Source organism: Aythya ferina (genome assembly GCF_964211825.1).
Source record: "Aythya ferina genome assembly, chromosome: 2".
In the NCBI taxonomy this organism is placed as follows: domain Eukaryota; kingdom Metazoa; phylum Chordata; class Aves; order Anseriformes; family Anatidae; genus Aythya; species Aythya ferina.
The window spans coordinates 316412-330203 of record NC_140297.1 but is presented as its reverse complement, the minus strand read 5'-3'; the positions used below and the strand labels follow the sequence as shown (position 1 = coordinate 330203).

At 38.5% G+C, this 13792-nt stretch overlaps 1 protein-coding gene across 25 annotated transcripts in view; it reads left to right on the top strand.

The window, feature by feature from the left end:
• The window catches only part of SMARCD3 (SWI/SNF related BAF chromatin remodeling complex subunit D3), a 91319-nt gene that overhangs the window by 56249 nt on the left and 21278 nt on the right, over positions 1-13792 (top strand). For 14 of the 25 annotated variants that reach the window (XM_084511986.1, XM_084511996.1, XM_084511985.1 and 11 more), the window contains 2 exons: positions 4550-4672; positions 5179-5220. The exons of 5 other annotated variants lie outside the window; for them this stretch is intronic. In XM_084511986.1, coding sequence (XP_084368112.1) covers positions 4550-4672; positions 5179-5220 — 165 coding nt within the window. The remainder of the gene's footprint in view (positions 1-4549; positions 4673-5178; positions 5221-13792) is intronic. 6 more of the 25 variants (XM_084511992.1, XM_084512001.1, XM_084512005.1 and 3 more) reach the window with 1 other exon arrangement.

Below are 13792 nucleotides of genomic sequence, written 5' to 3'. Positions count from 1 at the left end.
GCAGAAGGCTTTCTTGCTGCCTGAAACATGCCTTGCTAGGTTCAGTTCCAGCTGAGTTTTGCCTTTCCTAATTTCCTGCTTTTATGCTTGGGTGCTACCATTCTGTTTCTGCTGGGTAGGGCATCCCTACTCCCACCTCCATACAGTCCTTTTTTGCACTTGAGGCCCGTCAGGAATCCAGTGCTTAATTTTACTGGCCTCCTGCCAGGCTTGCTCAACTCTCTGTGCATTGGTCTGGATCATTCCCCTTTGCTTTGAAAATATTGTCACTGAAGTTCAGTTGACTTCCCTAAGTCCCTATGTCCTTTGGGGATCATAGGATATCATGCTATAGAATCTTTCCAGGCAGATACGTGAACATGTTAAAACCTGCTCTCCTGAAGTCCTAATCTTGCTTCCTTCTCAAAGGATCCCAAACTCCACTATCTCATTTTTACTGTAGACAGGGCTGTCCTTAATCTTCAAATCCACAAACAGTTCTTCCTTCCTTGTTTGTAACAGGTTCAGCAGTCAGCTTGCTTATAACCTCTGTCAATAAATTGTTATCAATCCAACTCAGGAATCTCCTATAGTGTTCATGCCCAGTGATAACTAACTGGATCTCAAGGTGGTTAGTCCCACATGAGCATGAAGGCCTATAACAATGCGACTTCCTCCAGATGTCTAAAAGGCTTTGTCTCCTCCTTGATCAGGTGGTCTGTAGGAGATGCATTCCACAGTATCAGCTGTTCCAATGCAACTCTTAGCATTCAGATAAAGTCTTTGCTTAGCGTGCTTGTTGTCTTTACCTTCCAAGACGTCATACTCTGCCAGTCGTAAAAGCTATCCCATGATGTTTCTCATATCCAAGAGACTGTAGCATTGCAGTTGTTTATTGACTTCCAATTCCATTTGTTTGTTTGTTTCACAAGCTGTGTGCTTTTGTTTGCAGGTAAACATGGTTGGGCTCCACACTGTGCTGCTTTTACAAGGAAGGTGTGAAAGCCCTTTCCCATCATGATGTTCACTGCTCCCTACCTCACTGCCCCCATTCTTCTACTTTTTGCATTCTTTTGTCACCTTCAGTAAAAAAAATAATAATAAAAAAATAGTAATAAATAATAATCCATGGTAATAAAGGATAAATGTGTGGAAATTAATAGCATTATCTTATTTCTAATTTTTAAATTTTTACATTGAATTTTCACAGTAGGAAAAAAAGAACTCCAAACCCAAGAAAGACCCTATCTTACTAATGTTAATAAGAATTTGCTTCAGTTATCCATATAATTCTAAGAGAAGGTTTAATTTACATGCTTCAAGACCTCAGATGATGAGATGCTGCTGCTAGGTGATTTTTGTTGCTTCTTAAAATAGATGAAGGCCAGAATGGAGAATTCAGCTCTTGAAATACTCTTTACACATTTATACTTACAACTTTTGTTTAAAAAAAAAAAAAAAAAAAGAGAGGAGACTTGCACGTAGCTATGAGCTTTTCAGTTATGGGAAACAATGCAAGAAGAAACACATAGGCTGCACAGATCCTATCAAGAAAACAAAAATGAATTACATACTACTGGATGGAGTGAGTGCAAAAATATCTTCAACTTTTTGAGCTAGTATCTAGGAGAAACAAAGAAAATATTATTTGTGATGTGTTACTGTTGGAGTTTGCCTTTAATAGTCATCTAATTATTGAGGGGAAACTGGGAAAGAGTATGGGATTGGACCATTATCATGCTACCCCAAAATTATTTGAATACTAGGCTGAGAAAGCAAAAAGACTGTAAGAGCAGCCAAAACTGAGCTGAACTAGAACTTTGTTCTAGTTCAGTATCCTGTCTTCACTGTGGTTGTAACACATACCTACAAGAGGCTACAAACATGGGCAAGTATGTATAATTCTTCTCCCAAATACTTTCCCAACCTACAGCCATTTGCAGTTCAGGGAATTATAAGCAATATTAACTTTGTTGGCTAATTTTAGAGTGCTTATGCTTTCATAAATGATGTTTAACATCCAGTTTGGTTATAGACAGAATAGGAAATAGGAATATATTTCTAAAGGGTATAAAAATACCCTTTTGCTTGCACATGGTAAGAGATGTAAAAGTGTGGAATAGAAATATTTATTGATGATTACTGCTGTTTCTACAAACTTACTAGAAATTTCTTCATGTCCTGGGTCCAGTACCTTAAGAATCATAGGAGAAGTTGCATCACAGCAGTAGTATATGCTTGATCTTGAAGGCTGTGTGGGCCAGCTCCCTGCTTCATTGTGTGCATATGAGTTCATGAACTGACTGTGCCATGACTCAGAAGTAAAAGGCTGAAACTGGGTCCAGACTTTTTAAGTGACAGCAGTACATACAGCATGATTCATTTCCTCTGTGTTGAAGGAGCTGAGGAATCTTTTGTTCTCTGTGGGATAGAGTCATGGGGGTATTTTCTTGCATCCTGAGATTTGTATTCACTATGGGGAGGAAGAGGAAGTATTTCCTAGTTGTCTATTCTGCAAGCTGTCTGGCAACTCCTTGATGTTTCTATGGCAATGCTTGCTCTTTGTGATTTTCTTCTAAAAATGTTTGTGTTCTTTTATTATTCTGTTGATAGTAAGAGTTTGTGGAAGAATACAAGCAGTTAAAATACAGTGGTTCAGCTAAAGCTGAACAGAATTTCATGGAATAAAAACAAAGCATTTATTTGGCTCACAGTTTCTGTTTTTCCAAAGTGTCAGTCTTGCTGCAAATAGTACAGGTGTTCTAGCATCTCAAATCAAACAAACAAATAATTAATGTTGAAAGAGACATTTATTTGGTAGTCTTGATCAGTCTAAATATATTAGGCAGTGATTGCTTCTCTTCACCCTGGGAAAGGAAGTGATGACAGAACCTGTCAACCCATGAAAAATGTATGAGCAGTATGGAGAAGGTGCACAGGGAATACCTGCTCAGTGCTGCTCCGGCTCTACAAGAAGATGGCAAACAAATGGCAGGTTCAAAATGAGCAAAAAGAATATTTCATGCACTGCCTGTATAGAGGTTCTGGAACACTGCCTGAGGCTACTGTAGGTGCTAAAGAACATCAACTTTCAACTTTTCAAAACATCAACATTAGGGCAGATGAATTCTTGGAATGACTTGGTGCAGTTGTTCTTATACCATTGCAACAGTTAAATATTTTAATTATACAAATGAAAGCTGGAGTATCATAAAAATAGACAAGGCAGTCAAGTAGAGTTTTTTATACGCAACATAGAGTTCCCTTTTTGTGGTTTGCTTTCCTGAGTTACTCCAAATTAAGAACTAACCTTTTTGTGTACGGTTATATTTGCCCATTTCTAAGCTCAGGTCTTTTTTCGGTCTTTCTATTTACATAGAGTCACAGAATGGTAGCGGTAGGAAGGGACCACTGGAGGTCATCTGATCCAGCCCCCTCCCTGGCTCAAGCAAGGCCTCCTAGGGGAGGTTCCCCAGGACCGTGTCCAGACAGCTTTTGAATATCGCTGAGGAGGAAGACTCCACAACCTCTATGAGAAACCTGGGCCAGTGCTTGGTCAATCTCACTGTAAAAAAAGTGCTTCCTGATGTTCAGGGGGAACTTTGTGCATTCCAGTTTGTGCCCATTCCCTCTTGTCCTGGCAATGGGCACCCCACTGAGAAAAGCATGGTTCTGTCCTCTTTGCACCTTCTTTTCAGGTATTTGCAGACACTGATGTGATCTCCCTTAACTTTCTCTTCTCCAGACTGAACAGTCCCAGCTTTCTCAGCCTCTCCTTGTAAGAGAGGTACTCCAGTCCCTTCATCATCTTTGTGACTTTTTGCTGGGCTTTCTCCAGTACATCCCTGCCTGTCTCCTACTGAGTAGAAACTTCTGACTCTATCTTCCTCCTAACCTACTTCCTATCACCTCCTCTGCTAACTTTTCTGGAATAAGGAATGTAAAATGGGGTTTTATCAATAGAGGTAGTGTGGTTTAGCCAATATATTAAATACTAATAAACGTTAGCAAGATTGTAAGTTAATGCATAGCTAGTCATGTTGAAAATTAAATTTGAAGGTCAATTTCACCTCAGCCAAGAAGATGCAGTAACAAAGGTTGCCTTCCTAAATTGCAGTTTGGGCTTATGATGGGTAACACTTGTGGGGTTTTTTGTTTGTTTAAAGAAACACAAAGAACATGAACATCCACAACTTTATTTTTAATCTAGAGAGGTACAGCACTTTTTTAGCTTAAACAGGATAAATTTAAAGTACTTTACATTTCCAGCAGTGGTTTCTAGGCTTTTTGTAACTAATCCTCACTTGAAAAAAAATCAGCAGTAGCTCAGGACTTGTGGATCCATTTGAGGTCTTCCAAAGTTCATTAGCTCTAATTCCATGCTCCAGCTTTTCAGTCATATGCTTCTACCATGCCACTGAGACCTGTCCCACTAGTTGGGTACTGCTGTCTTAGAGATAATGCCTTCTGAGCACATCTGTCTAACAGCTGGGAAGGTGTCAGTATTACTGCTCAGGAACGTAGCAGATTCTTGCTTCCAGTGCTTGGATATTCCTTGCTTCATTCTCAGATCCGGGAGCTGGTTCCTGAGTCCCAGGCCTACATGGATCTGTTGGCCTTTGAACGCAAACTAGACCAGACCATTATGCGGAAGCGTGTGGATATTCAGGAAGCGCTGAAGAGGCCAATGAAGGTATGTCATGAAAAATTTCTAGATTGAGTTAGGGGAAAAAATTACTCTTTGTCTTAAATGGTGGAATGATCTTTCCAGTAAATGTCCTGTTAACAGAGACATTTTTAAATGGATCACACAAAGCTCCTAAGAATAAGCATCTGGGAGCAGAGTGTATGGAAAAATGATGGAGAAAATTCTGTGGGTATTACCAGCTATAGCTTCTCAAAGCCTTTAATAAATGGAATAATAGCTTCTAGATAAGTAAATACTGCTGGAGGAATTTTGTATTTGAATGTTTAGAAAGGAGAAAATAAAGGTTTAGAGGGGTGTGCTGAAGAGATATATTAAATTTCTTATTAGAATTCAGTTAAAATCTAAAATTGTGGAATAACAAAACAATGGGGAGAATTACAGAAAAGTTGTTAAAGTTCTTGCAAAAGTGTATACATTTACATAGTCTATAAAAAAAAAAGGATGATTCATATAAGAAAAGGATGGGTTAAATTTTCTGCAATTTCTTTTAGATCGAGTCCAGAACTTCCCTGTTCATGTATCCTACTGAAAAGGTATTTTCCTCAGCATTCTGATGCTGTTTCACTGAATTGTTAAAAAAAAAAAAAAAAAAAAAAAAAAAAAAAAAGGTTAGGAAGGAACTGTGGAAATCCTATAATGATATAATGGTTTGGGTTGGAAGGGACCTTAAAGATCATCTAGTTCCAACCCCCCTGCCCTAGGCAGGGACACCTCCCACTAGACCTTGTTGCTCAAAGCCCCATCCAGCCTGGCCTTAAACACTTCTGGGGATGTAGCATCCACAGCTTCTCTGGGCAACCTGTTCCAATGTCTCACCACCCTCCGAGTGAAGAATTTTCTCCTTGTATCTAATCTAAACCTACCTTCTTCTGGTCATCTAGTTCAACCTCCTGCTCAAACAGGGTTCAGCGTTTTGATTATATCTAAGGACAGAGGTCTAACAGCTTCTTCAGGCAGCCTGAATGTTTGGCCACTCTCATGGTGAAGAATTTCTTTTCATATGTTTTAATTAAGTTCTTATTGCTGTTGAATGCACATATTCATATAGTAAATCCTGTAGTATGAAGGATTTCATGGTTGAATACCTGTGAAGTAAAGCTGTCATCCTTGTCTGTGGTGGCTGTTAGCCCAATTAAGATTCCATTCTGTTCGTCTATGTACAGTTATCTTATAAGATGTGGAAGGCTTTTACATCTAATGTTTTTCCAATTGAAATTTATGAATCAAAAAAATATATATAGAAAAATTAAGTTCTATGAACATGCATGTTTTACAAATAGGAAACTGAAGTTTGGATGGTTTAAATCACAAGTTTGTAGTCCAAAATGGTTCCATATAGTAGATTGGACTCTCAGCAGGAATAGCTTGTGTTAGCTTAAAGTGCATAAAACACCACTATTTTAAAACAATATGGAACCTGACCATGTTTAAAAGGAATAGAAAATTTAGACTTGCAGGAAGATATTTACTCAGTGGCAAACTCTTTACCCATGGAATTGAACAGTGCATGTGGCTCCAGCTGTAAGCTAGACAGTGGAGATTTTCAGGGCCTATAATGGGGAAGAGTATAGGAGGCACAACAATACAGAAAACATATACAAAAAAATCTGTTTCTATCCAGAGCTCAGCAAATGCATTTTAAATATGAGTTAATGATCTAGGTTACATCTGAATCTGTTTCTAAAGAATAATCAAACAGATGTTTCTTAAATTTGTGTCTAGATTTTGAGTGTAGCAGTTGAAAAATTCAAGATCTGTCAAAATAGAGCTAAGCCTAGATAAATTTGAGGTGTTCTGAAGTTGAGTGTTTTCATTTTATTATGGTTCAAACATTGGTAACAGCAATAAAACTTATATCTGCACTTCCATCCTTATCAAAGCTCTCACAATTTTGAAATATTTTTGTTAGAACAAAAGTTCCCAAACTGGGATTGTAATCATGGAAAAAATTTAAACTTGTCTTAGATATGTGATAATATATAGGAAATATGCAGGACTACTCAGAATTATCAGTTGTAAGTGCAATAATTATATTGGTCACAGTGATCGGGTTGTAGCTAGGAAGGGTCTTTGGAAACCAAAGATGGCCTGTGTCGCTCTGGATTTTTGTTTTGTTTTGTTTTGTTTTGTTTTGTTTTTTTCCCCTCTATGTTGGTAGATTACTTATTCTGTAGAAATTTGGGGTGGAGATGATTCAAACATTTTTGATTGAGAACAGTGCATAAAATACGCTGTACCTGTCTGTTTTTCTTTGATCTTGTGTGAACAGCTAAACTGTTGAAATAGATGACAGCTGTGGGTTTGCTCACAAAGTAAGGAGGAGACCTTATTTTTTTTCTGAGGTTGGTTAAGGGGAGGTGATGGCCTTAAGCCACTGCTAGCTCACTTTACCACTGCTAACAGCCCCTCTTAGCTGCCAAATTTTCCAGTCCAGTTCCTGTCTTACCTTTTTTCTACCTCTTAGGTACTCTACTCTTCCTATGTTTGTATTACGTTCTCGGACTACACCTATCACAAGAGTCTCAGAATTCCTAATAATAGAATCATTAAATCATAGAATACCCCAAGTTGGAAGGGACCCACGAGGATCATCGAGTCCAACTCCCAATTCCGCATCCACAAAGCAGCATTTGCTTCATGCCACTTGTGGCAAGAGTCCCTGCACTGACATTATGAAAGAGCTACCTGTTAATGTGTTCAGAATTCCAGAAAGGATGTTGGAGGAGGGAGTTAGGCAGATGGGAGGTATGGACTGCAGTGTGAATTGATGTACAGATACAGCAAGCTCCATGGCCTGAAGGAAGCAGAAGCCATATTGTTTAACTCAAAATGAGTGGATATAATTAAAGAAGAATGAGTTAGTGAAAATATGGACAGCTGGGGCCATGGTGAACATTAGGAGTGGGATTTACTGGGTCAAGTACAGCCATCTACACTGCGTTTATTTGTATGCATGTTAATCACTTTGGGCTTCCTTTACAGTCAGATTTAGTCAGTGTAGGCACAGTTCCTCTCATATAGAAGTATATATCGATATAGAAGTATATAATTATAAATATTGAAGTAGATATTTAAAATAAGATAGAAAAAATGTGCCCTAAAAAGTGCCTGTTTCTCTCCATTGTCTAAGCCTGGGATAACTAGTCAGTTGCAAAAGCAAGGCTTCCACTCCAAAACAAGCCACAGACAATAGTTTGATTTCTGACCCAAACCAGAGACTATCACTCTTTCATGGTGAACTGATGGGGGAGTTTGAGTTTACCATACCTGTGTGCAGTTGCAGTACCTCAAACTAAGTGATGTGCTCCGAGATTCTTCATTCTCAGGTTCAAAAAGAACCTAAAAGGAAGTGTCTGAATATAGACAGTGTCTAAATGCATCTCCCTGGTTTTGTAGATTGAAATTCTTTCCTCATTTTCAGATTTTAAGATGACTAAGGAATTGCTGTCGGATTGCTGGTAGAAGGGAATGTGCATTTTTTTCTGAAATTCTAAGGTTTCTGCACATCCCTCTGTCCTCTCAGGAGAGTTTTTGTTTGTTTGCTTGTTTGTTTTTGTTTTCCTCAGAATACATTGTGTACACAGCATCTCATATCTGAGCTTTGTAGTTCAGTCATTCTAAGAAAGTCCCGTGTTTTCCTTCTGTTGGGTTCTAAATGTAGAGCATCCAATCCTATGTTGATTATAAAAGTCTTGTACATAATATGATGTGACTAACTGGGAAAAAAAAAATCTTAAGTTACTAGTTAGAATTTCCAGTATCAATAGAAAAGTTCTGATGTTACTGCAGAAGACCCTAATGACATCCCACCTGATTGTTGAAGCTGGAATACATCATCATCAATGTTCAAAATTACATCAACGTTCAAAAAGAACAGTTCACACTAGAGTGATTGGGGGGGGAGGGGGGAGGAAAGCTTCTGGATCACTTAGGGAAAGGAAGATACTTCCTGAATGTCACCTGGGTGTCACAAAGAAGGTTGTGAGGGACGGGGAATGACTGGGAAAGATTTTGGTAGAGGGGGAGAAAAGTATTGCCATTTAGGCTAAAGGACAATGCTGACACAAGAACAAATGGGGAAAAGGTGACTGTGAATAAATGTTAGGCTTGAACTTAGAAAGAGTTTGTACTTTTCAGAGGAGCAAAATTCCTCTAAGTCAGGGAGGAGTAACAAAGACCTTGTTTTTTAAATTGTATCTTCATGATTTTCTGAAAGGCATTGCATGATTATGACACGTCACCTGCACTTCACTGTTGCCCTCAGCTCAGTGACCCTAGGGCTGTTGGTGTACTCCATCAAGTACTACAATGGTTTTGATAAGGTATGTTAGAACACTTTAAGAGAAATATCTGTACAAGACATTTAAAGTAGAAATACATTGTAGGCAAAACAGAATATATGGCAGTTTCATCTTTACTCATCAGCCATAAAATTTTCAAATTAAAAAAAAAGCCAAAGAGCTTACAGTTTCCCTAGTGTGAGAAGGTAAGTCTGGCAACAGATCCTCTTGATTATACTCTTGATTAGTAGGTGGTCATACATTGGAAGAGATGGCTTATGGCTTGTGGTTGTCTTCCCATTCCTAGCCTTAACTTGTATGTTGGTCTTCAGTCACCCAATCTTTGAGGGTCACCTTGGAGTCAGAGGGTTTTGGGTGAATCCACCTCCTTTTGGGTACTCCTAAATTTGGCCCTCAGAGTTCACAGTTGTCTTCCCTAGTCCTATCTGGTGATTCTTACATGTTGTTACTGAGAGGACTGTGTTGCCAATGGTACCACACCAATATGTGTTACTGAATTACTGATTGAATTATTGGATGGGTAGTTACACGCTTTCAGAAACTGTGCCCACAGCCTAACCATACTATCCTGCTTTCAACTCGTTAGGACTGAATCAAGCCACTAGGGTAAAAAGCTTATCATTCTCAAAAAAAGGCAAAGTCTGCATGCATTCTAAATCCATCACACGCTAACTTAAGTATTTGATGAGAACATGCTTAAATCTTTCTTACTCACCCCTCTTCTCTCGGCTACAGTGACAACAGGAATTATAAGGCTGGTGTAGATCCAAGCTCGTTACTAGTAGAGACCAATTATAGAATCACATAATCACAGAGTGGTTGAGGTTGGAAGGGCCCTCCGGAGGTCATCTTGTCCAGCTCCCTCCCCTGCTCAAATGGGACCACCTAGAGCAGGTTGCCCAGAACCATGTCCAAACGGCTTTTGAATATCTCCAAGAAGGAGGCTCCACAGCCTCTCTGGCCAACCTGTGCCAGTGGTAAATACTTCAAAGGAAGGTGCCAGAAACCCTGCAACTGTAGGTAGCAGCTCCACCTAAATTCCAGTAATCAGAGATCAGTTTATATTAAGACACAAAAAAGTTTGATGTCTCTTTTAAAAAATTTGGTATATATTGGTATGACTGGATATTCCTGGGATCTGTCCATACATAGCCACTCCAGCACCTTCTCTCTCTCTCTAGCATTCTCATTTTCTCTTTTTTTCCCCTTTTCTCTTTTTTCTTTTTCTTTTCCTTTTTTCTCTTTTTCCCCTTCTTCTCTTTTTTTTTTCTTTTCCTTTTCCTTTTCTTTTTCCAAAAAGCTTTGTCTTCAGTCCAACATGCATTAGTTCAAAAATAGACCAGTTGAGACTGAGAAGTGAGTATATGTATGACCATTAGAGCAAGATATAAGAGACATAATAGATTTTTCATTGTATCAAGTCTTTAAGTCAACACTGGATGTCCTTTAAAGAGAGCTGTCCTGTTCAATGGATGTTGAGAGTCTGTTGCACAAGAAATTGAACTAGACAAAGTCTTCTGGCTTAAAAATCTGCAAGTTTTAAATCTATGTTCATGTAACAGTTAGTTCTACAGTTTAATTACAGTTCATTAGGCTTTGTATAGCTATCATGAAACATTCCTCCATCGGCCAGGTTTGAATTTATTGTCTTTTGGCATAATTTGTGTTCTGCTGTTTTGTGTTGTGGCATAAGAAAAATGCAAACATCTAATCTTCTTCTTCAGATCAGCCTGTATTTCGAATATATCTTTCAGGTTCTTCAATATTCTCTTTTTAGGTGAAAAAATTAAGTCTTCCCAATCACTGTACAGAAGGAGTTTTTCTGTACACCTGGTCATTCTTATCACCTGCCAGGATACACATTGTGCATCTCTTCCTCAGCGAGTACAGTAGAAAACTGCAAAATAAGACGCTATAATTGCTTTTGCAGGCTACTGGTCATAATATTCTCCATTTTATTCCTCAACAATATTTTTTTACCCTTTTGGAGTTTTTGTTGTTGAAGAACACTTGTAACTAGTGGCCATTGTTCTTTTTGTCTCATCTGATACTTTATCTTCCACTGTTTTTTTTGTTTGTTTGTTTGTTTTTTTGCTTCCTAAAAAGTTTGTGAGACCACCAGTCTATATGCAAAGAAAGAAATACAGATTTTTTTATGCTGTATTGAGGCACATGGAAATTCAACCTTAAGATGTGCATAGAGCTCAAGACAATACTACCCAGGGGTTTGGCAGCCAGATTTCTTTAATTCAGACAACAATAGATAGCCAGCTTATGACTGTGGTAAGACAGAGAAGAAGCTGTAGTCCTGCTCCAGCATTTCTGTCAGCCTCTTGTTTTGATCTGTTTAATTCCACATGAGCTCTCCTGCCATTTGTGCTGCTGTCACAGGTGAGACCTTTGCAGCAGTTCGTGGCTGACCAATCTTCTGTCACTGGTGGCTCTTTTTTCCTTTTCTTATTCACAAGGAGAAATTGTAAGTAAAATACAATGCTTTGGGGAGTTGTTTTTTCTTTTTAATATGATTGCAATTTAAAGTCATTTTGCTGAATACAAGTCAAAAAAGCATGTTAAAAGATGTGTATCTTAAAAGAATAAGCAGATTAAGCATTTATTGATTTTTGGTCAAGATTTGATTTATAACATCAATCAAGTCTACATGAAGTTCCCCTCTCATTTAGCTTTGTCTTTGTGGATGGTAAAACTTCAGTGTGTTTGAAGAGATGAAATGTGATGCTTCCTTCTTGCTATAGAGCATTATCTTTTCCCTCTAGTTTTTGTTACAAAGTACTGAGAGTCCTACGTGTAAAAAACAAGGCCACAGTTTGTTTTTTGTTTTTCTGTTCTCTGAGAAGCCTCCATACGGAGGGAAGGATAGATTTTAAGTCTTTGGTAGAATATGTATTGCTTGGAATTTCTGCAGAATTTCCTTCTGTAGGAAGGAAAGTAGCTTCTCGTCCAAGAATATTGCACTGCTGTATTTAAACTGCAAAATAACCAATTGTACCTAACTGACATAGGATCATTTCTTGCCTGGATGAGATGGAGTTGCTTAGCTGGAGATAGAAGAATATATCATTCTCAGAGCCTTCTGGATTTGCACTTGACATTATTGTGGAACCTCAGAGTACTGTCAAGAAGTGAATTTGAGCGCAGTGATTCTGGGTGCGTCTTCAACGTAGGAGACATTATGATCTGTACAGTGTCTGTAGAACCCCAGCCTGTGCTGTCTTCATATTCTTCTTTCTTGAATTCAGTTTTCTTCCAAGACTGGACATCCTTGTGATAGCGTTATTGCTGTAAGCACTGAAGTCTTAGCTCATTGGGTAGATCCCTTCAGGAAGGATTCATACTAAACCTGTGTTTATAAAAGTATAAAAGGATCTTGCTTCATCAGGTGAGACAGTAGTGGCTCAGAATTGTCAGGAGAAAGTCGTGACAGAGGAAATGGAGCCTACTGATCCAAATAACATCTTTGTAGGGCTATGATTCTGATGTTTTGCTAGAGATTTCTTAATGTATTTTCTTTACATGCCAGAAGAAGGAAAAGATGGAGCAGTAACCTATAAAGTAACAAACAGGAGGTGAACATGGTGGCTGCAGCCTCAGAGAGGTAGTTGTGGAGGCTGGCACATTTCCAAGTCAGTACAGTGCTGCACAGAGAAGAATGTGTTTGGCTGTTCAAGCAATGTTCATTGCCCAAATACCTTTTTCACTTTTTTTGGGGGGGCTGCTTACCAGAATGTCTTTGGCAGATCTGGCTGCATTCTGCAGGTCAGGTCTAGAGATTTTGATTGTGACAATTATCATCGCTGACACATGTTTGCAGTTCATTATGTAAATTCTCTTTAAAGGGTGGTAGCACAGCTGCATAGAGGAAGGCTGGTGTTTGCCATGTCCTAAGGTGAATTTGGCCTGCTAGAGCCCTCACAGGGAGGGGGAGATTGTTCCATATGGATTGCAGGGCTGGGTAGTCAGAGAGGCAAACAGGGTAAAGGACTGCCACATAGAAGAAGGCTGAAGCACAAGCAGAAATTTGGAGATGTTTGAGACAGAAAGCAGTAGCAGAAACACAGCTGGATCTTAGAGAATAAAAAGATAGAATTCTCTGTGTCTCCTCAGAAGTGACTCTGCAGAGTTTTCTGCAACCCAGCAAGTTACTGAGAGTTGCTAGACTAAGGGCAACCATGAAGAAATTATTATTACTATTACTATTTTATTTTTTTTAAGTATTAAAAAAGAAGGAAAAAAAAAAAAAACACCAAAAAATGTGAGTTTTCTTTCTTTATGATCCCTTATGCCATTTCAGGTTCTAATAAATTTTTAAATTAAATTTAAAGCCCCTTTGCTGTTGGTGTTCTATTGCAGCTGTGCAGTTGCTGTTTGATTCCTTAGGTGTTTGTTATGAGTCAGGATCAAGGATATTTCTTTGTGTTGCATATATGAGATAATCATTGTCTTAATAGTGTTGCAAATTTGCAGTATCTGTTTGATCAAACTTGAAGACAACCCACAGGGTGCAGGTTACACATTTCGCTTATCAGATGGAATATCTTTGCTTAGTAGAGACTAAAGGCTCGGCTTTCCACCAGATTTACTGGTTGGCAGTAGTGACTACAACTTTAAAGATAGTCATTACATAGGATTTTTATTCATAATTATTCTAAGTTCCTTTCTGATGGCAGTGTAGAAGTGGGCTGACTTATCAGGGTTACAGTGAGGAAAGGATTATGTTTTTAAACTTGAGAAAGAGAACTTGTTGCATAGAAAGAAAGACCGTAAATTGAAGAGAGAAATGTAGGAG